This window comes from Pristis pectinata, chromosome 29, assembly GCF_009764475.1.
Source record: "Pristis pectinata isolate sPriPec2 chromosome 29, sPriPec2.1.pri, whole genome shotgun sequence".
NCBI lineage: Eukaryota > Metazoa > Chordata > Chondrichthyes > Rhinopristiformes > Pristidae > Pristis > Pristis pectinata.
The window spans coordinates 4,515,489-4,539,695 of NC_067433.1; the positions used below are offsets into that span (position 1 = coordinate 4,515,489).

Genomic DNA, 24,207 nt, shown 5'->3' on the forward strand with positions numbered 1-24,207 from the left:
GCAGTTTGTTTCTCGCTTCACAATCACAACGTTCTACTTAATAACACTGGTAGTTTGAGTGATCCACAAGCCTGACATTCCCAGCCGTAAAGAAATAATGCCAAACAGCTCAGAAATTGCTCTGATCAATAGGAGCGGCCAAAGCCTAGCTGGGAGTTCACTCTCCATGATCTATGATGGTGCCACAGAAATCCAGGGAGCTTCTGCTCATCAAATGCGAACACTGCAGGCACCTCTGCAGAGACTGGATCACCTCTGTTTGAGAACCGAAGCCAACTGTCCCACCAGCAATACTGTCACTGATACGACTCCTGGCACGCAACCGACGCTTTGTACATCGGAGACCGAGAAATCGCAATGGAACTCAACGTGTAAGGGGTGGCGTGCCAGTCTGGTGGTGTGGCATTTGTCACCTGCCAGCTATTCAAGGAGGGGCAGAGCAACGTTTTCTGTAGAGAGGCACCAGAAGGCAGGTATGGCTGGAGTGGGGCAGGGGTGGTTTGAATAATACAGGGAGGGCTGTAGGAAGGCAGCAACTCAGGATGCACCAATCAGCACCAAACCTTGAGTAACATACTGCTGACCTGGACACAATGCAGGAAGGAGATTATTGACCTGACCTCCTAAGTGAATATAAAAGAGCCATTAATTCTGTGCACTAAACCAGTGATACAATTAGCTGATAACTTCCACTTTCTGGCTTTCAATGATTGCTACGATTGCTAATTAAGTAAGGATTACACTCTGTAGCACCAGCTATCTCTGGAAATGGTTCTTCACATCTTCTTCCTTGGTTCCAGGCCCCTACCCCTGCAATGCCAACAGCCGGAGACCACACTCAGGAAGAAAGACACTTGCAACCTCCTATGTCTTCTGCAGTGGTCGAAGGGACTGAGAGTTTGCATGTGGGGAGGGGATACGTAGAACATAGAACAGTACAGCACAAGAACAGGCCCTTCGGCCCACAATGCTATGCCGAACTAATTAAGCTGATGATGCCTAATTACGTGAATCCCTTCTGCCTGCACATGGTCTATATCCCTCCATTCTCTGCATATTCATGTACTTATCTAAGAGCCTCTAAAATGCCTCTTCTATCACCCCTAACAGCGCATTCCAGGCACTCACCACTTTGTGTCTAAAAAAATATCCCTCTAAAACTTCCTCCTCCCACCGTAAACCTATGGACCACCATTGGAAAAAGATTCTGACTTTCTGCCCTATCTATGCCCCTCTTAATTTTATATACCTCCATCTGGTCACTCCTCAGCCTCCTTCACTCCAAAAGAGAACAAAACCAGCCTATACAATCCCTCCCTATAACTAAAGTCCTCCAATCCAGGTAACATCCTGGAGAATCTCCTCTGCACCCTCTCCAGTGCAACCACATCCTTCCTGTAGTGTGGTGACCAGAAGTGCACACAGTACTCCTAGTGCAATCTAACCAGTGTTTTATGAAAGTTGCAACATAACTTCCCAAATTTTATATTCTGTGAACCGATCTATGTAGGCAAGCATACCATATGCCTTCTTCACCACCCTATCTACTTGTGTTGCCGCTTTAAGGGAACTATGGACTTGAACAGCTCCTCATTCCGTAGTGCCCTGTCATTTCCTATATAAGCCCTACCCTACCCTACCCTACCCCTGCTTGATTTCCTAAAATACATCACCATACACTTGGTGGAATTAAATTCCATCTGACAACGCTCCGTCCAACTTTTCATGGATGTTACCTGGATTGGAAGACTTGAGTTATAGCAAGAGACTGTATCTGATCTAAATACTGCTGTAGCCTTGGACAACTTTCCTCCCTGTCCACAACTCCACCAACGTTCCCGCCATCCACAAACTTATCCATCGTATCTTCTGTGTTCACATCCAAGTCATTAATATATATCACAAACAGCAAAGATCCCAGCACCGATCCCTGTGGCACACCACTGGTCATGGACTTCCAATCAGAGAAACATCCTTTTATCACTACCCTCCGCCTCCTTTCACCAAGCCAATTTTGGATCCAATTAGCCAGCTCCCCTTGAATTCCATGCCTACTATGTAAGAGCTTGTCAAGAGCCCGACTCAAGTCCAAAGAGACAAGGTCTACCACCCTGTCTTCATCAATCCTCTCAATTACTTCCCTGAAAAACTGAATCAAATTAGTGAGTCATGACCTCCCCCCTACAAAGCCTTGCTGACTATTCCTGATAAGCACGCACCTTAACAAACATACATAAATACTCTCCCTTAGAACTTTCTCCAGTAATTTCGCTAACCAAGATAAGGCTCACACAGCCTGTAGTTACCTGGATAATCAACCCAATATCTATCTGATCACTGGAACCCAGGATCTGGTGAGGATTTTCCACAGGGTTTGGTAATAGTTTGTAACTGGGCCACAGGTGTGTTTCTGCCTCAGGCAGGTTGAATCCAATTGACAACAAAAAAAAAACTGCAGATGCTGGAAATCTGGAATCAAGACAGAAAATGCCGGAAACACTCAGTAGGTCAGGCAGCATCTGTGGGGAGAGAAACAGAGTTAACCTTTCAGGTTGAAAGGATTTGAAAATGAGAAAACAAGTTAGTTTGAAATTGAGTCACCTGGGACTATACTCGCTGGAATTCAGAAGAATGAGAGGGGATGTTATAGAAACATATAAAATTATGAAAGGGAGAGATAAGAGAGAGGCAGGAAAGTTGTTTCCACTGGTAGGTGAGACTAGAACTAGGGGACATAGCCTCAAGATTCAGGGAAGCAGATTTAGGACGGAGATGAGGAGGAACTGCTTTTCCCAGAGAGTAGTGAATCTGTGGAATTCCCTGCCCAGGGAAGCAGTGGAGGCTACCTCGTTAAATATATTTAAGATGCAGTTAGAAAGATTTTTGGTAGTTAGGGAATTAAGGGTTATGGGGAAAAGGCAGGTAGGTGGATCTGAGTCCCCGGCCAGATCAGCCATGACCTTATTGAATGGCGGAGCAGGCTCGACAGGCCAGATGGCCCACTCTTGCTCCTTATGTTCCTATGTATGAAATCGCAGAAAGATCGGGGGAGAAATGGGTAGGACAAAGGGAATACCTCTGATAAGTTGACTAATATCGTCCAGGTGATACCGATGTCTGTTTATATACAATAATAAAAGAAATTCTAGAAACACTCACCGGGATCAAAGAGCTTTCATCAGAATCTCTTTTTATAACTTGAATCCAATGTTACCTTAATATAGACCCACACTCTTAATTCTTTCCTCATAGTTCTGTGCAATGCATCTCACAATTATAAAAGGTGAATCAGGTTTCGAACACCTACTCTTCTGTTTCTGAGGGGTTATTTTGGATTGATATTTGGTTCCACAAGTTTAAATACCCTTCCCCATTTCTTGTCTTTTTCTGAATCTCTGCTTTGGTGTGTTGCTGTGTGTAACTGACCCCAACATAATGTTTTCTAACAAGCTGCCTCCAAAGGTTAGTGTTAAGTGGCTTTCCTGTTCATTGTCCCCACAGAGATCCATCTTCCCCACCCCACACCCCACAAGTCTTTGTACATTTCCCCGCCATTACATCCACTCGGAAAGTGGTCTTGGGGCGACCTCGCCCTCCCAGACCAATAGCCAAACAAAAAATGTCATTTCAGAAGTCAGGGACTCAAGATAAAAGGAGGTCATCCATTAACCAACAGCAAAAATTGTAACTCACTGACCGATGTTCAAGACCAATTGGTTAATGTTGACCTAAAGTAAACTTCACCAACTCAATGGTATAATGGTTATCAGAGGACTCCAGAGACTAACTAACCTTCTGCAAGCTTAGCTCAATGGTCAAGCTTGCAGAAGGTTAGTTAGTCTCTGGCATCCTCTGCCCCAGAGGGTTGTGGAGGCTGGATCACTGGGGGTACTTAGGGGAAGTTGATACACTTTTGAACGATCAGGGAACTGAGGGCCATGGGGAACTGGCACAGAAGAGGAGATGAGGGATGGGGCAGATCAGCCATGATCGTATTGAATAGGAGGAGAGGTTTGAGAGACCGAGTGGCCTACTCCTGCTCCTATTTCCTGAAGTAAACCATAGAAACCAGCGAAGCAACAGTCTAGGTCTAACTATAGTTACTACGTTAAAAGACATTGTATATCACATTCAACCAAGACACTGCACCTTGTGAAGCTGCCCACTAAACTCCCAGTTCTTGGTTGAACCAGTCCATGCAATGGCCTCCATCAGCATCCAGATGCTTTTGCAGTACACTGTGTTTCTGCAAACTGCCAACTCAGACAATATGGGATGCTGCTTCTCTTCAATAATTAACTCAGGTGTAGTCTATCAAAGGAAGCAATTACATAGTCAATTACAGCTTGAAATAACATTCTTAGCCATCGTAAGCTGCAATTAAATCACAAGGTCAATATTATTCAATTAAATAAACTTCTCCCAGACCATATCGTCAAGACGAAGTAGCCAAACAATGCTCAGGTTACACGATAATTTCCTCATTAACAAGCAGAAAATGCATCTTTGTGGAAAAAGTACAAGAGAAAATGTGGATGGAGGTATTCTAATTGTACTTGACAGCTAGGGTAATATTACTGAGCCGCTCATGGTCTGCAACATTGGGTTGTAAATCTTCCGATGTTAGCAAAGCTTGGAATAGTGGTGAAAATAGGAACAATGCTGCCCATGGGAATGTCAGGATAAGGGGCCGTGCATCCAGTCCATCTTGTTTTACTCTTCAGGTAGACTACAGGTCCTCGTTCCCTAGAGTTAAGTACCTTTGCTCAATGTGTCTTCGTCCCCCACCTCGTCAATCTGAATCTGAAGCCGATCTTCTAACATCTCCAACTTCCAGCACCATCACTTTTGTGAGCTCAGTAGCTGGTTTCTGCACAGCAAGATCCCACAAACAGCAGGGAGGTAATGACCAGTAGTAGTGCTGCAACCTTGCAGCCCCAGCTCACGGGGCTCAATCCTGACCTCGGGTGAAGTTTGCACGTACTCCCTGTGACCGGCGGGTCTCCTCTGGTTTCCTCTCACATCCCAAAGACGTGTGGGTCGGCAGGTTAGTTGGACACTGTGACTTTCCCTTAGTGTGGAGGTGAGGGGTAGCGTCTGGGAGGAGTTGGTGGGAACGTGGGGAGAACAAATTGGGTTAGGGTAGGATTAGTATAAAAGTGGGTGCTTGATGGTCAGCACGGACCTGGTGGGCCAAAGGGCCTGTTCCCCCGCTGTATCTCCGTGACTCAGTATTTGGATATTAAGGGAATCAAGGCATAAGGTGTTAGTGCAGGAAAGATCAGCATTAAAATCATAGAATCATACCAGCTGGAAACAGGCCATTCCACCCAACTTGTCCATTCTGACCAGTGGGCACCCTTCTGTATTAACCCCATCTCCCAGCACTTGGTCCATGGCCCTCTATGCCCATGCGATTCAATTGCTCATCCAGACTGTTGATCTAGAGCCTTGAATGGTGGAGCAGGTACAAGGGGGCAGAATAGCCAATTCCTGCTTCTACTTCTTACGTTCTGCCTTGGGATCTTCCATGTCCACCTGAGCTAGCAGATAAGGCCTCAGTTTAACACTTCACCTGGAAGCTGGGCTCTTCCCCAAATACCACTCTCCGTCATCCTAGGTCTCACTCATATCATTGATCTGCTGGAAATGAAGAGGCCTCCACAATCATAGCTCACTGCTCCAATCCTTATAGCAGGGCTAGAGTCACTTGCAACGAACAATCTGCTGGAGGAACTCAGCAGGTCGAGCAGCATCTGCGGAAGGAAAGGAATTGTCAATGCTTTGGGTCAAAACCCTGTATCAGGACTGAGGTAGAACGTTTAGAGGGTGGTTTGAGGGGAGTCGACAATTCCTCTCCTCCCACGGATGCTGCTCAACCCACTTGAGTTCCTCCAGCAGATCGTTTTTTGCTCCAGCTTCCAGCACTTGCAGTCCCTAGTTACTTACAATGATGAACTGTTGCTTTCTTGCCTGATCCTATGAGAAAGTAGATAAGGTACATAGCAAGAATCTTTTTCGCAAGGTAGGGGTTTCTAAGACAAGAGGGCATTATGTTTAAGGAACTTTATCACGCTGTCTGAGGGAGCAGTGGGAACAGTTACTCCTGCAACATTTAAGAAGCATCCAGACAAGCACTTGCATCACAAAGGTGTAGACCTAATGCAGGTAAGTGAGATTAGTATAGTTGTGGGGAATGATTAGCGTGGATGTTGTGGACCAAAGAGTCTGTTCCTCTGCTGTCTGAGGCAATGACTGTGCTTTCAATTGACTCTCTGAAAAGAACAGTAAGTTGAGCTTGAATCTATTATTAAATAACAAAAGGATGCCATTTGTGAACACTATCCTTTGGCACGGTGTCCAGATATAATTCATGAGGAGAGATCTTAAGCAAAATAGCTTTTTTTCCAAGTCTACTGACACCATTGTCTCAGCAAGGCATTGAAATCAGCACTTACCATAACATATTTTACAGCAAAGTCTGGTTGGTCTGCAGAGTTTATTTAAACAGTATACCACAGCAGACAGTCCGCAGAGTCTATTTACAGGGAATCTCCATTACTAATTCAGGAAATGTTTCCTGATTAAAAATTGAGTGTATCTGTAGCAAGGTGCAATGTGTGGAGGATAATAGATAAACACAAGTAATGCTCTTGACATGAATCCCAGCCACTTACAGCAAGTGTAGATCCCAGGCAATGGATGCGAGAACTACTCAGACATCTTCATTCTGGCCATGAACAGTGTCATCGCTTCATGAATCTGAGTTGGTGCAGGTGGAGTCTGTAAAGTTATGGAGCTCTCCTACACAACTTGCTGTCAGGTAGTTCCAGCTCTCTGAAAGTGTAGTCTGTGTATCAGGGGAGCTTTTAGGTTTGCCATTAAAATCAAGGGATTCTCCAAGCTTTTGGAACTACATTCTTTAGAGCAAAGATGGTCAGGAGGAGATTTGATAGGAATGAACAAGATCTTAACTAATAGAGGTTGTTCCCCTGAGTGGGTTGCTTGAACAGGGGGGCACAAATTTAAAGTGAATGGCAAAGATAATAGGGCATATGAGGGAAAACTCTCACAGTGGGAGAATGATTATGTGGGACCGAGTTATAGGGAGAGGTTGGACAGGCTGGGCCTTTATTCCTTGGAGCAGAGGAGACTGAGGGGTGATCTCACAGAGGTGAATAAAATCATGAGTGGCAGAGATAAGGTGAGCGGTCTTTTTTCCAGGGTTGGGGAATCGAAATCTAGAGGACATAGTTTTAAGGTTAGAGGTGAAAGGTTTAATAAAAACCTGAGGGGCAACTTTTTTACACAGTGGGAGGTTGATATATGGAACCAGCTGCCAGAGGAAATGGTTGAGGCAGGTACATTAGGTACGTTTAAGAAGTATGTGGACAGGTATACGGATGGCAAGAATTTAGAGGGATGGGGGCCAGGTGCTCGGAAGTGGGATTAGCATGAATGTACATCTTGGTCGGCACGGACAAGTATGGGCCGAAGGGCCTTTTTCCGTGCTGTACAGCTATGTGGAACTCACTGCCTATAAGCATAATTGAAGCAGAACTTTCAACAGCGCCAGCGACCCGGGTTCCATTCTGGCCGCTATCTGTAAGGAGTTTGTACGTTCTCCCCGTGTGTCTGCGTGGGTTTCCTCCGGGTACTCCGGTTTCCTCCCACATTCCAAAGACGTGCGGGTTAGGAAGTTGTGGGCGTGTTATGTTGGCGCTGGAAGTGTGGCGACACTTGCGGGCTGCCCCCAGAACATTCTACGCAAAGATGCATTTCACTGTGTGTTTCGATGTACGCGTGACTAATAAAGAAATCTGATCTTAAATGGGAGTTTGACTGTGCCTTGAGTGAAAAGGACTTGTAGAGTTTCAGGGAAAGAACAAAGGAATGGGAGGCCAATCAGATATCTCATCAAAGAGCCAGCATGGATTTGATGGGTCAAATGTCCTTATACTATTCCGTGCTTCCGCAATTCACGTACGGGAAGATCAGCTGCAGCCCTAGTGCCTTCGCGTTACAGTGATTCGTTGCTGCACGTGGCTACACGGCAGCAGCACCTGCACCAAAAGTTGCAGGAGAGAGGGAGCAAACCGCAATAATTCACAGTCTTTACAGATCCCCCATCAAACTTGCTCACTGTCACTGGCTGTTGTAAAATGTCCAACAACTCGTCTGAGGAAGGGCGGGGGAGCTCTCTGTTTAAATAATTTTCCCTCAACCAACAACACTAAACAAAGTTCAGGTCAGCTTGGTGTATTTGGGAGCTTCTCTGTACTCAAGTTATCCCAACAGTGATTTTTCTTCTAAAGCACCTCTTGGCTGTAAAATACTTCAGGACAGTAAAGCTTGTAAACTATCTACTTTGTTCCGTTGCACCAATTAACGCTGTAAAGAGCAGCAATTATTCTGGGATGAGAAGGTCGTCCTATCAGCAGACACTGGACAGTTTGGGTTTGTATTCCTTGGAGTTTAGAAAAATGACGGGTGACCTTATCCAAACACATAAGATCGTAAGGGGTTAGATAAGGTAGATGTTTAGATGTGTTCACTAGTGGGAGAGTCACAAATAAGGGGACATAATTGCAAAATAAGGGGGCAGTCATTTAAAATTAAAGTGCTAGAAATTTCTTCTCTCAGAGGGTAGTGAATCCCTGGAATTCCTGGAAGGGTGGAGGCTGGATCATTGGATATATTTAAGGTGGGAATAGATAAATATTTGAAAGATCGAGGAATCGAGTATTGGGGGAACTGGCACAGAAGAGGAGTTGAGGCCAGCGTAGGTCAGCCAAGATCGTACTGAATGGTGGGGCAGGTTTGAGGAGCTGAGTGGCCTATTCCTCCTGTTTTCTTATGTTCTTGTATGTTCTTGAGGCAATAGGAAGTCACGGGGGTGTTGTGGCCCACCTCTGATGGCGATATTGTTTGACCAACAAGTCCATTAGGCCACGGCTCCATAAGCCTCCATAACCTTGAACGTTGGGCAGCTCTGGGGACCCAGACGTTGGGCTTTTCATGTTCTACCCAGGACCATCTAGATACTCCAGTATCGTCCCCTTTTCCAAAGACAGAGGAGTTTGTAGATGAAACATTGTCCATGAAGGTGACAGAGAAGAGGAGCACTTTATACCGCAGCAAGATATAGATGGTCTGGTCAGTTGGACAGTGAAGTGGCAAATGCAGTTTAATCCAGAGAAGTGTGAGACAATGTAGTTGGGGAGGCGTGACGAAGTGAGGCAGTGTAAAATAAAAGGAAGGATATTGAGTGATGTGAAAGAACAGAAGGGCCTTTGCCCACAGATACTTAAAGGTAGCAAGACAGCTCAATAAAGAGGTTAAAAATCCAGATGGAATCCTTGGCGTTATTGGAATCAGAATACAAGAACAGCGAGGTTATACAGCATACAACACGCGTTCGGCCAGAGCTTGAACACTGCGTGGAGTTTTGGTCACAGCATTGCAGGAGAGGTTTGATTGCACTGGGCAGGGTGCAGGGGAGATTTACGAGGAGGTTCCTGGGACTGGGAAATTGTAGCTTTGAAGAAAGATCGGACTGGCTGGGGTTTTCTTTGGAAAAGAGATTTAATTGGATTGTATAAAATTATTATCGGGGGCCAGTTGGAAAGACCACAATTGACCTTGTTACCTTAACAGAGCAAGAGGACAGAGGTTCCTGGGCAGAGTGGGTGCTGTGCTGCAATGGCCCCTTTAGCACTGATTCCATTGATACTGTTGTTCCCGGGAATGCATTCTGAGCGCTGAGCCAGGTACCAGTCTATTCCAGATGTGGTCTCACCAGGGCCTGATGTAATTGTTTTCAATGTCTCTACTCTTGTACTCAAATCCCTTTACAATAAAGTCCCACTTACCATTTGCCTTCCTAGTTGCCCGTTGAACCTCAGGTGAACCTACTGTGGTTCCTGTACAAGGGCAGCCAGGTCCCTCCCAACAACAACACCGTTCTGTCTCTCACCATTCAAAACATATGCTTTTGTTCTATTTGTTTACCAAAGTGGATGACCTCACGTCTTTCCACATTGCATTCCATCTGCCAGGTCTTTGCCCAGTCACTTAGCCTGTCTATATTCCCCTGAAGCCTCTCTGCATCCTCCTTATATCCCATTTGTATTAAATGTGAACTTTGATGTATTGGTATTGATCCTCTCTTGTATATCAATGAAGTAGATTGTGAGCAACAGGGGCTGTGGGACTGTTCCCTGTGGTACCCACTGCTTCCAACCTCCCAACATGATAATGACCCATTTATTCTGTTTTCTGTCCATTAACCAATCCATGCCGAAATGTTGTACCAATACAGCATGTATACTAATTTTGTCTAATAACCTCTCGTGTGGCATCTTATCGAAGGCCTTCTGAATGTCCGGAAACACCACATCAGCTGTTTCACCCTTATCCATTCTGCCAGCTACGTCAGGTTTGTCAAACATGATTTCCCTTTCGTATGTTGACTCTGCCCAATCCTATTATTATTTTCCAAGTACCCTGTTACCACTTCCGTAAAATGATCCCAGCATTTTCCCTTTGCTATTAATGATAATCCATGGAGATTCACAATAGATCCAAATTCAAATCTAACAATTTATAGAAATGAACAGTTAAAAAGCTATAAATCTGAACATTTATTAAATCACAGCCCAGAGCACCCAAGGTCAATTCCATCGTAATATCCCTGCACTCAGCACTGTTCCAATAATGGCCTTTTAAAGTTTTACAAACTCATTATGACCATTGCATTGACTCAGGCCTTTATTCTAAAATATTAAACATTGCTGGATCAATAGGAGGTTTTAGCGTACTCTGATTCTGCATTAGTCAAGGTAGGTAAATATTGACCACACTTAATGGGAACTGAGGTCCACACATCTGGTGTGTGTGAGCACATTCTGTACCAGTCTGCTGAGGGAGGTTCCTACCCTGAGCACAAGGACTCCATTCACTTTTTGAAGCAGTGTTGAATCCTTTGGTGGAGAACACAGCTACTTAACCATAATGTGCCTGGCTCTCACTTACAGAGTGGACCAAACTCTATTTGCAGTCATTTATCTTACAATCTTCCGTTACATATGAAAGTTCCCACACTCCCTACTAACGTGAACTGGATAGAGGGAATGCTTCATCGGAAAGGTCCCATTGGTCAATTCTAGATCAATGACTTGATACACAGCAGACTCTGCCCCACACCACAGGTGGGCATAATCCTTGGTTTCATCTCCTTCAGGATAATCATTGCAAAACTTCAGGGAATATTTTGAACTGAACTTCTGATAAAAGTCAGGGTAAAACCCCATCAAGTGGCAGGTATAGGGGTTAGATACAGATTAAAACTCCCTCCACACATACTCCGAGGGATAAGAGCAAGCATGTAATGCTGAGGCTTCATAAGGTGTTAGTCAGACCACATTTGGGTATGGTGAGCAGTTTTGGGCCCCATATCTAAGGAAGGATGTGCTGGTGTTGGAGAGGGTCCAGAGGAGGTTTATGAGAATGATCCCAGGGATGAAAGGGTTAACATATGAGGAGTGTTTCATGGCTCTGGGCCTGTGCTTAGAAGGATGAGGGGGGAATTTCATTGAAACCTACCCGATACTGAAAGGCCTGGATAGAATGGATGTGGAGAGGATGTTTCCAGTAGTGGGAGAGTCCAGGACCAGAGGGCACAGCCTCAGAATAGAATGATGTTCCTTTAGAACAGAGATGAGGAGGAATTTCTTTAGCCAGAGGGTGGTGAATCTGTGGAATTGATTGCCACGGATGGCTGTGGAGGCCAAGTCATTGGGTGTATTTAAAGCGGAGGTTGATAGGTTCTTGATTAGTAAGGGCGTCAAAGGTTACGGGGAGGAGGCAGGAGAATGGGGTTGAGAAGGAAAAGTAAATCAGCCATGACTGAATGGCGGAGCAGACTCGATGGGCTGAATGGCCTAATTCTGCTCCTATGTCTTATGGTCTTATAGTAAGGGTTAGATACAAGAGTAAAGCTCCCTCCAGACATACTCCCAGGGGTAAGGGTTAGATACAGAGTAAAGCTCCCTCCACACATACCCTGAGGTGCAGGGGTTAGATACAGAGTAAAGCTCCCTCCACACATACTCTGAGGCGCAGGGGTTAGATACAGAGTAAAGCTCCCTCCACACATACTCTGAGGCGCAGGGGTTAGATACAGAGTAAAGCTCCCTCCACACATACTCTGAGGCGCAGGGGTTAGATACAGAGTAAAGCTCCCTCCACACATACTCTGAGGCGCAGGGGTTAGATACAGAGTAAAGCTCCCTCCACACATACTCTGAGGCGCAGGGGTTAGATACAGAGTAAAGCTCCCTCCACACATACTCTGAGGCGCAGGGGTTAGATACAGAGTAAAGCTCCCTCTCCACTGTTCCATCATACATTCCCAGAGCATGACAGTGTAGGATAGACACAGTATAACTCCCTCTGCACTGTCCCATCAAAGATTACCAGGGCAAGGATAGCATGGATTAGGTACAGAGTAAAGCTCCCTCCACACTATCCAATCAAACGCTCCCAGGATCAGGGGCTGCAGGAGTAAGATTCAGAGTAAAGCTCCCTTTACACTGTACCATCACAAACTCCGAGATCAGAAGAGCACAGGGTGGATGCAGAGTGAAACTCTGTCTGCACTGTTCTATCAAACAGTCCCAAGGCAAGACAGTGTGGGTCAGATACAGAGTAAAGTTCCTTCTACACTGTCCTGTCACACACTCTGAAGGCAGAGATAACACATGCTGGGTATTGAGTAAAGCTCCCTCTCCCTTTCCCATCAAACACTCGCAGGGCAGGATCTGTAGAGTAGAGCTCCATCTATACTGTCCCATCACCTGCTCCCAGGGCTCGGACAACATGGTTTAGACAGGGTGTAGAGCTCCCTCTACACTATACCATCAAACACTCTCGGGCAGATACATCCCAAATTGGATAATATAAAGGAAATAAAATGCAGAATAAATCTCCTCTACATCATCCCATTAGACTTTACGGGTAAGGTAAGTCATAATATCGTTCATGATATTGTTACACAGTAAAGAGACACCTCCAGGACAATTAAAGTGAGGAATATATACAGAATAAAGCTCCTTCTGTATCTTCCCATCAACTTTCCCAAGGCAGGTACAAAGCTGGTCTAATGCAGGATGAACCTCCTTCACCCTCTCTTTCATTAAGTAAAAGACAGGACATCACATGAGGGACTAGATAGTGAATAAACCTCCCTGTACATGGTTGTCTCAGTCAGTACCAACACAAGTGCACTATTGCTTATATACAGTGTAAATCCCCGCTGCCCCCCTCTGCACGAACACTCCCAGGGCCAGCACATCACTGCTCAGGTGCAGAGTAACACTGTCGCATGCTGCCCCATCAGTCTCTTACGGGGCAGGTGTAGTGCAGCTAGGGGAAAATCCTGGGATTTGTGGTTGTAGTGACTGTGAAACTGCTGATGTTCATTGTCATTCCACTGTGAAACTGACACCGGGCATGTGTGGTTTCATCTGGAAATCCTAAACCGCAGATTCAGCATCTTCCACTGTTAGCGGGCTTCTCCAATAGAATCTAGCTAAGTCACTCGAACTGATGTCCCCTTAAAATATTTACAAACTAGCCTCACTGTAGAGGTCTCTCTCCACTGTCCCACTAAACACACCGGTATCAGGCATAACATGGGTTAGGTAAAAAGTAAAGGTCCTTCCAAGTTTTCTTACTAAACACTCTCAGAACATCTGAAATAGGAGTTAGACATGGCATTACGTTTCTTCTACATTATCCTATCAAATAATCCTCGATCAGATACAGCACAGGTTAGATACTTAATGAAAATATCTCTGTACTTGGAGGAGAAGGCTCACCAGGGTGTTGCCTGGATTGGTGGACTTTAGTTATGGGGAGAGATTGAACAGGCTGGGCTTGTTTTCCCTGGAGCAAAGGAGGCCAAGGGGTAGCATGATAGAGGTATATAAGATTATGAGAGACATAGATGGGGTACATGGTCAAAATCTTTTTCCCAAGGTAGGGGTAACGAAAACAAGATGGCATGGGTTTAAGGTGAAAGGAAGGAGTTTTAAAGGAGATCAGAGGGGAGTTTTTTACAGTGAAGGGAGTAGTTGAGATCACTACATCCAAGAGGCATTTAGACAGTTGCTTAAAAAGGCACAGCACGGAAGGATATGGTTCTAATGTGGGCAAATGGGATCAGTATAGATGAGCAAAACAGTCAGCATGGACATGATGGGCTGAAGGGCCTGTTTCTGTACTTAACTACTCTGTAAGTCTATGACTACGACTATCCATGGGTTAAACATGAACTTTCCACTACACTTATCCGATTGAACTTGCTTAGAGTAGTTACAGCATTGCTTAAATTCAGAATAGAGCTTCCTTTACACCGTTCCCCTCAAAAGGACCCAGAGTTAAATCTCTCCCAACATCCCCATCAAACACTTGAATGGTATTGCAGAAGGATCAGCTACAGAGTAAAGCTTCCTTTCAGCAGCTCCTTGAGTGCAAGGGGACAATATTTCTTTGCACTCAGTTTTCACTCCTTCACCCATCTGACTGCAGGAATTGTAGGGATAGTGTCCATATTTTGAATGGGTTATGAGGCTGGTTGAATCTCTGCTAAGAGCCTTCCTAATTCAATGTGTGCTTTCTGTATGGCAGGCACGGTAGCATAGTGGTTAGCATAATGCTTTACAGCGCCAGTGACCCGGGTTCAAATCCGGCCACTGTCTGTAAGGAGTTTGTACATTCTCCCCGTGTCCGCGTGGGTTTCCTCTGGGTGCTCCGGTTTCCTCCCACATTCCAAAGACGTACAGGTTAGGAAGTTGTGGGCATGCTATGTTGGCGCCGGAAGCGTGGCGACACTTGCGGGCTGCCCCCAGAAATCACTACACAAAAGACATATTTCACTGTGCGTTTCGATGTACATGTGACTAATAAAGATACCTTATCTTATCTTAGACCAATACCAGTAGGGGTTTGGGATCTGAGCTGAATGTGCATGGGTTTCCTGAGTTTCCTGGAAGTCACCAGTAAACACGGTGAGATTTCATCAGCTCAGGGGATGAAGGGTTGGCAGTCTAATCTGGCAATAAATGCTGCAGCCACACATTCTTCTTGAATGACCATGTAAAGTAATTTTCCTATAGCATATATGGAGTCATAGAGGCATACAGGCCCTTCGGCCCATCGTCTGTGCTGAACATCAGGTACCCATCTATACTAATCCCATTTTCCAGGACTCAGCCCATAATCTTTCTCATGGCATTTTAAGACCTCATCTGTGTTCTTCTTCAATGTTGAGGAAGTCTCTGCCTCCAGCATCCAGGCAGCGTTTTTCAATTCCAACCACCACCAGGGTCGAAAAGTCTTCCTCAAATCCCCTCAAAACTGGTGTCCTGTGGTTATAGAACCTCTGCCATGGGGAAAACCTCCTCACTATCCACCCTATCTATACCCCTCATAATTTTGTAACTCCTATCAGGTCAACCCTCAGCCTCCTCCACTCCCAAGGAAAACAAAACCAGCCTGTCCAGTCTCTCCTCGTAACTGAAACGTTCCATCCCAGGCAATGTTCTGGTGAATCTCCAGTGTAATTGTATCCTTCCTATAGTGAGTACCAGAACTGAACACAGTGGTCCAGCTGTGACCTAACCAATGCTTTATGAAGGCAGAGACACAAAAGCTTCAGATGTTGGGATCTGGATCAAAAACCTGCTGGTCAGCAGGTCAGGCAGCATCTGTGGAGGCAGAGGGATGGTCAAAGTCTCAGATCAAGACCCTGCATCTGTATGTTGGCCTTCAATGACTTGTGTACAAGGATCCCCAGGTCCCTTTAAACATCTGCACACTCGATCTTCCACCATTTAGCAAACACTCAGCTTCTCTGTTATGTGATCTCACAATCTTCCACTTTACATTCCATCTGCCTTGATCCACCCACTCACAGATCATTCATATCCCCCTGAAGCCTCTTTACATCTTCCTCCGTACTCACCAAGTTAGTACCGTCAGAAAACTTGGAAACTTGATGCGTGGTCTCCTCAGCCTAGTGGTTGATCGAGACTGTGTATAGCTGGGAGCCAAGCACGGTCCCTGCAGAACCCAACCACTAACAGGCTGACAACCTCAGGATCTGTTTATTCCCACTCTGCTTTCTATCTGATAACCAATTCCCAATCCATGTCAATATATTCCCCCAGTTCCATGTGCTTGTACCGAAGGCCTTTTGAACATCCAAAGCCACTGGTTCCCCCTCATCTATTCTACTGACCGCTTCCTTCAGCAGATTAGATAAATGTGATTTCCCTTCCATAACCCCACCTTACCTTTGCTCACACCAGACCTGATGCAGGCTCTCGACCCGAAACATCAACCATCCCTCTGCCTCCACACATGCTGCCTGACCCAGTGAGTTCCTCCAGCGACTTATTCTTTGCTCTGATATTCTATAAAGTTGTACCATAGAAAGCATCCTATCTGGATGCATCACGGCTCGGTATAGCAACTACTCTGCCCTGGACCACAAAAAACTGTAGAGAGTTGTGGACACAGCTCAGCACATCACGGAAACCAGCCTCCCCTCCATGAATTCTGTCTACACTTCTTGCTGCCTCAGTAAAGCAGCCAGCATAATCAAAGACCCCACCTACCCCGGACATTCTCTCTTCTCCCCTCTCCTGTTGGGCAGAAGATACAAAAGCCTGAAAGCACGAACCACCAGGCTCAAGGACAGCTTCTATCCCGCTGTTATAAGACTATTGAACGGTTCCCTTATACGATGAGATGGACTCTTGACTTCACAATCTACCTCATTATGACCTTGCACCTTATTGTCTACTTGCACTGCACTTTCTATGTAGCTGTTACACTTTATTCTGCATTCTGTTATTGTTTACTCTGTACTACCTCAATGCACTGTGTCATGAATTGATCTGGATAAACGGTATGCAAGACAAGCTGTTCACTGTACCTCGGTACATGTGACAATAATAAACCAATTCCAATTCCAATTCATAACCTCCCTGCTCTTACTTTCTGTGCCCTGGCTAATGAAGGCAGGTATCTTGTATGTTTTTTTAACCACATCAAGTTTAAGTTGATTGTCATGAGCACACATACCCAGGTATAAATGCCATGAAAATTAGCTTTTGGCAGCAGCAGCACAGTACAGTACAAAAACGATAAACAAATTAACATAAATCACACATAACTTACAAAAATAAATAAAGTAAACATAACAACATTGGTGCAAGTTGCGAGGAAAAAGAAATGCAGTCGGAGGCAGAGTTGGGGTTTCTCAGGTGGGTTCAAGAACCTGATGGCAGTGGGGAAGAAGCTGTTGTTGAACCTTGAGGTGTGGGGTCTTCAGGCTCCTGCACCTGCAGATCGAACATTGTTTCCCTGTGTTGCTACCGTCATGGATCCTTGGCCATGTACACCGAGGTCTCTCCGTTCCTCAGTATTTCCCAGGGCCCTACCATTCACTGTGTCCGTGCTGGCCTTATTTGTCTTCCCAAGATGCATCACCTCACATTTCTTTGGATTTTTCTGGAGATTGTTGAGAAAGCTCTGAAGGAAATCTAGTTAGAAATGGAACCATGCCTTTGAACCGAGCAACCAGTTGGTAAACTTATGCAAAGGGCAGTCAGATCTCCATCAGCTGTGACCTTACTGGATCATGGGGCAGGATTGAGGGGCTGAAGGGCCAATTCCTGCTCCAGACTCTTACGTTCTTAAAGCATCAACTAGTTCAATGCCAGATGTGTGGTAACATTGAAGTGTCTCTGACAGATGTGCATGCTTGTCTGTGTGTGTGTGTGTGTGTGAGTGTGAGTGTGTGTGTGTGTGTGTGTGTAACAATCTGTGTGTTTGTTGTGTTTTGAGGTTGTGCATGTGTTTGTGAGTATGTGTGAGTTTACATATGTGTGTGTTTGTAAGTGTGTGTGGGAATGTTTTTGATTATGTTACTGAGTGTGTGTGTGTGTGAGAGAGAGAGTGTGTGTGTTTCTCTTACTTCTTGACATAATTGATTGTGCGATGAGTTTCCACCCACAGTGACCCAGGCCCACCTCATTTGTGTTCACAGCAGTGACCCAGGCCCACCTCCCTCGTGTTCACAGCATTGGAACCCTTATCCATGCTTTTTTACCTCTGGTCTGGACTATCTCAAGGTACTCCTGATTGGCCTCCCATGTTCTACTGCCTGTACCCAAACTGGGCAGCAGGTCCGGTCTATTACCGGTGTAGTCCGCCCTTCCGCCCATCATCACTAACCCACATCGGTTCCCAGGAAAACATCGCCGAGTCTTAAATGTTTTCCACTGCTTCTGTTGTCTCATCCCTCTATCTCTGCAGCCCCTTGTGCGTGTGTGTGTGTGTGTGTGTGTGTGTGTGTGTGTGTGTGTGTGTGTGTGTGTGTGTGTGTTTCAAGGTCTTTCTATCTGTGTGTGTGCCTATGTTTCACAGGCTTCCTCTCAATATGTATTTGGCTATTTGTATGTGGTTGTGTTTCAGTCTGTGTGTATGTGCTTCTTGTGTTTGTATTTATCTGTGTACATGAGTGTTTGTGATTGTCTCTGTATGTGTGTGTTTGTGTGTGTGTATTTTACTGTGTTTAAGTGTGTCTGTGTGTGTGTCTCTATGTATGTTTGATCTGTGATCCTGTGTGTGCGTGTTTGTGTTTATTTCTGTGTTTATGTGTGTCTGTCTGTCTGCCTATCTGTAATTGTGTGTGTGTGTGTTGCTTATTTCTGTGTTTGTGTGTGTGTGTGTGTGTGTTTGTCTACATTTATCTCTGTGTTTCTGTGTGTGTGAGTCTGTGTGTATTTCTGTTTACTTCTGTGTTGCTGTGTGTGTGTGAGTCTCTGTGTGTCTGTGTTTATATGTGTCTGTCTGCCTATCTGTAATTGTATGTGTGTTGCCTATTTTTGTGTTGCTCTGTGTGTGTGTGTGTGTGTGTGTGTGTGTGTGTGTGTGAGAGAGAGAGAGAGAGAGAGAGGGAGAGAGAGAGTCTGTGTGTGTGTTTCTGTTTATTTCTGTGTTGCTGTGTGTGTCTCTCTCACTCTCTCTGAGGATGTGGGACCATTCGGGCGACGGGCTATGTGTCAGTGCCGCTGTCTGCGGTGTCGCTGTGGAGACCGGTGCCTTTCAATCACTGCCCCTCAACACTTCAGTGAAACTCAGAGAGTTAAGTTGAAGGCTGAGAAAGGCCGGCAGAGCAGCTGAGGTAAGCTCTGGATATCCTTCAGGTCGCCATGGTAATTCCATTACCAAAATCAATGCGGAGGATCTCAATGGCAGCGCAGTGGCTGGCACCTACACCCACTTACAGTGCTCCCTCCCCCGCAGGCTGATGCCAGGGGCTCTCCCTATAGCGGGCGGCAGTGAATGCACCATGTGGCAGCCTCTCGGCCCGTCTCCCGCTGCTCTCCGCTGACTGCGTCCCGCAGGAGCCCGGTCCCCGGGAGTTCCCCCCACTCACACACACACACCACCGCCGGTCCCCAGTGAGCGGGGGCTCGCCACACCATGGAGTTAATCGCAGTGGCGGTGGTGATTGTCTTGTTCATCGGAGTTCTCAAGCAGTTTGGGATCCTGGAGCCCATGTCTATGGAAGGTACTTGCGCCTTTGATAAAACTTGGGAGCTGGGGTGGGATGGGGGGCGTGTGAGATTTATGTCTGAGAGCTTCCGAACCCGGAGTTCAGGGGCATCAAGTCTCCCCATCCACGCCGCTACCAACAGACCTGCCCCGGGGGGTATCTGAGGCTGGTCCGTGTCACAGGAGGTGAGGTGGTGCTGGGGAGGGGGCTCATTATTGGGGCACAAACTTTTCCCACCTTCAGGCCTCCCACCCCCCCCCCCCCCGCCCTCCACCAACTTGGATCTTGAAACTTGAATCCCACCGGGGAGTGGGATTCAGCGAAGTCCGCGGTTGGGACGGGGCTAGCATGGGCGCGAGGGGCCGAACGGTCGCCGTGGGTTCCCAGCGAGCGCCCACCTACCTTCGCTTTGGGACGGGGGTGGTAAGTTTTGGATTTAGATAGCGGCCGGGGGAATCTGCGGCTTCCCCGGGGGAGTGGGGGGGGGGGGGGGGGGTGGAGATGGGGGTGTGTGCGTGGGAGGGCAGGGCGGGGAGGAGACCACGGGATGGGCGCTGGAGCCGGCGGAGGGTGCACAGCGCCTGGAATGGGGGTCCCAACGCGTCGGGAGCCGGGACAGTGAAGGCGCCCCCGCCGCTGCATCCTCGCCCCTTTGCCCCGGAGTCTCCCTGTCTGTGGAGCGCAGGCTGATCCAGCTGTGGACGGGGTGATCCAGCTGTGGGCGGAGGGGGGCTTCCAGCTGTGGACGGGGAGGGGGGGGGGAGCTCCACATGTGTGCCCACCAAGCTAAAGGCGCGGCCACCCTGCGCCAGAACCCGGTCTCACACAGCGGCCGCCTCTCCTCTCCCGGGGTCCGAGGAGAGGAATCTCTCCCCGGGACAGGGGCTGAGAGGGGCCCGGTGCCTGGTCTCTGACCCGCAGCGGGACATCTCCGACGGCGCACGGCCGGCCAATCCCACACGGGGACATCAGGGTGGGGAGCCGGCTATGGGCAGGGGCAGGGGCAGGGGCGGGGGTGGGCGGTGCAGGCGGCAGTCCGAGCACCGGGCCGTCCGGAGAACCGGGAGCACCGGCAGTGGGACTTTGGGCAACTCCATTCACAAGCTTGTTGGGCCGTTTGGACCATCGGGACTGAATGGTCGCTACCCTACCCTAACCCTTCCGCACCCTAACGCTAACATACCCACTCCCTACTCCAGCCTACCCGACCCCACATTGCTGTATCCTCAACCTACCCTCTGCCAACCCAGTGTAGCCATTTCTCTACCCCCTCCCCACTATGCTTCTAACAACCCTACCCAGCTGTGTAGGGCTGAGTACACCACTCTACCCATAACCAACCCCACAGCCCTAAACCCTAGGTGAGAGGGGAAAGATTTAAGAGGAACTTGAGGGGTAACTTTCTTACAGGGAGGGTGGTATCTATGTGGAACCAACCACCAGCGGAAATGGTTGGGGCAGGTACAATGACAACTTTTCAAAGACACTTGGACAGGTACATGGATCGGAAAGGTTTAGAAGGTTATGGACCAAATGCTGGCAAGTGGGACTAGGTTGGATGGGACACCTTGGTCGGCATGGACCAGTTGGGCCGAAGGGCCTGTTTCCGTGTTGTATGATTCTGTGACTAATCCTTACCCCATCTTAAATCGACCCTACACTGCCTTAACCAAACCCCACTGTACCCTAACCTTACCCTATGCTATTCCACTGTACCCATATCCTAGCATACCTGCATCAACACCTAGCCTTGCTCTACCCTAAAGCTACCCCACCCTAACCATTACCCCACTGTACCCATAACCTACCCTAATCCTTACCCCACCTTAGAAGTACTCTACCCTACATGTACACTTAACCCTGCATGACTGTATCCTAATCATATCCTATTCTAGGCTACAGAGTCCTTAACCTACTGTGCTTGTAACTTAACCCTACCCCAGCCTGAAAATAGCCTAACACCACCTTGTCATAACCCTTGCTCCATTGAATCCATACCATACTTTACCCTAACCCAGTCCTACCTAGCTGGACCTATAACCTACCCTGACCCTTACCCCATAGTACCCACACCATAGCCCTAAACTAACCTAAACCTACCCCATCCTAAACATACCCTGCCCTGCCATATCCTAACCTTACCCTACCCTAGGTCTGGCAGTGTCCTGGGATCTGAGCGTACCTGGTTTGGTGGGGGGGGGGGGGTGGGTGAGAACGGTGGGAGGGATATAGATGTCAGGTAGGTAGTTGGAGGTGAAGTAAGCAGTGGGGGTTGTAGGAGGGTCTGGGTGGTTTTGTGTGATAGGTAGTGGGGGAGTGCAGGTGGGGTGGGTGGGAATGGAGGGGAGTTCGGTGGAGATGGATGTGGGAGGTGGGAGGGAGGGTGAAGGGGATGTAGGTGAGGTGGGGTGAATGGGGAGGTGTCCATCAGTGCGCTTGATCTCCCCTTTGGTGTGGACCTTACGGACCACACGCAGGAAAGGTTCCGCAATTAGAAATGGCCCAGAGTTAAAAGGGAGTCCCATTTCCCAACATAACCGTCATCTGACCCTCACATAGACACACTTCACCAGGCTCCCTGCCGGCTGGGTATCAAAGATCCCTGGACACCACTTGAAGGAAGAGCATGGGAGGTCTCCCTGATGCCCGAACAATACACCGCACCCCATCCCACCTCCCCAATATCACTAAATCTCATTATCTGGTTGGTTGCAGTTTTGGTAGCTTGCTGTGCACAAACTAGGTTACTGTACCTCCTACAACAGTGGGGAACTCCAGAAAGTGCTTCATTGTAGGCACCATCATTAAGGCTGTTCCTTGTAACTCACCGATAGCCCCCTGAAGCTGGGGTGGAGATGGATCGGACAAAGCTCATGGTGGATCTCCCCGCACCCTATAAACCTCATGTCAGGATGGGCGACAAATTGTTTTTAAGCTGCATCTTAAGGGAGATGCAGAGACGTTCAGGGAGGGAATTCCAGAGCTTGGGGCCAGGCAGAAAACCATGGAATACTTAAACTCAGGGATCTCAAAGAGGACAGAATACTGGGAGCAGAGATATCTGGAAGGGTTGTAGGGAAGGAGAGGATTACAGTCACATCTGTTACACCACTAATTCATCAACTGAAACTGGTATATTGCTACTCTTTCTCTGTATCCTTTCATATTCCTTCTGAGTGTTGCTTATTTCTAAATTTTAAGTGAATCCCAGTAACCTTTTGCACTGTTATGTGTCGACAATGGTTCAACCTGATGTGTTAGTCCTGATTCTCTCTCCATGCATGCTGTCTGATCCATGGAGCATTTGCAGTATTTTCTGCTTGTAACTGTGCTGAACCTTCCTTATTTTACTAATCCATTGACTAAAGACAATAGCTAACAACCCCCATCCCTACCCTGCCTTTCCTTTTGCTGGGATATTCGTCATCATCATAGGGTCATAGAACAGTACAGCACCATACAGGCCCTTCGGCCCATATTCCTGAGGCTTTGATGTTTTGTGTTGTTCAGATACCAAAAACCTTTCCCTCTCCCCCAAATCTTTGTGCAAAGTTTTGTCCGATTCCTCATAACATTAGCTATCCCAGTAGGGAAAGCTACAATCTGCCACCCTCGTAGGCAACGTAGATCCTCTCCTTTCTAGATTTTGTTTCAGTGAATCGTTACTGTACTCTCCCTATCCCCACCCAACTACAAAAAGGTCGAGGGGCACTGACTGGTCAGTGAGATGGAGTTGGTTGGAAAAAGCCGAGAGAATGTCATAAATGAGAAATTCCCCCATTTGGAAAGCTTTCACGAGAGTCTTCCTGTGCCCATCCACCAACGTCGTGGGTCCTTCCATGGCAGGCACATGGCATTGTGCCCAGCAATGGATCCCATGGCAGTGCTTGGAAGAAGAACGGTGATGCCAGGATTGTCAATCAGGAAAACTCAGTATTCCACAAAGTGGGCACACCTATTGGCTTCACTGGGAACAGTGGCTGGTGATACTAATGGTGGGTGGAAGGTGCAGGCTGGTTCCACAAACTTGCACTCGTTGAGGATGGATGGATCGTTGAAGTGATGGAGACACTGACATGGTGAGCAAATGGTGCTTTCTATTCACTTGTGGGATGTGTTGCCATGGGTAAGGACAGCATTCGTTGGCCATACCTAACTGCCAAGTTGGTGTTGAGCTGACATCTTGAACCACGCAGTCCAACCGGTGAAGGTACTCCCTCCATGAAGGAATATGCTTCCCAGTCAGAATGGTGTGCAACTTGCAGAGGAACCTGTGGGTGGTGGTGGTCCCATTAACCAGCTGCCCTTGTGCTTCTTGGTGGGAGAGATGGTGGGTTTGGAGATGCTGGCAGAGTAACTGCGGTGCCTTTTGTAGATGGTGCACCGTGCATGTGGTGTTGGAGGGAGTGAGTGTTCAGGGTGGTGGAGGTGGTGGTGCCAATCAAGCGGGCTGCTCCGTCCTGCATGGTGTTGAGCTTCCTAAGTGTTGAAACTGCACTCATCCAGGCAAGTGGAGAGCGTTCCATCACACTCCTGACTTGTGCCTTGTAGATGATGGAAAGGCCTTGGGGAGT

The 24,207-nt window shown here is 47.3% G+C and overlaps 1 protein-coding gene across 2 annotated transcripts in view; it reads left to right on the forward strand.

The window, feature by feature from the left end:
- The window catches only part of LOC127584243 (calsenilin-like), an 88,987-nt gene that overhangs the window by 26,814 nt on the left and 37,966 nt on the right, over window positions 1-24,207 (forward strand). The window contains exon 1 of one of the 2 annotated variants that reach the window (XM_052040880.1): window positions 19,453-19,648. The exons of the other annotated variant lie outside the window; for it this stretch is intronic. Coding sequence (XP_051896840.1) covers window positions 19,561-19,648 — 88 coding nt within the window. The 5' untranslated portion in view covers window positions 19,453-19,560. Of the gene's footprint in view, window positions 1-19,452; window positions 19,649-24,207 lie in introns of those variants that run through there. 2 annotated transcript variants of the gene reach the window in all.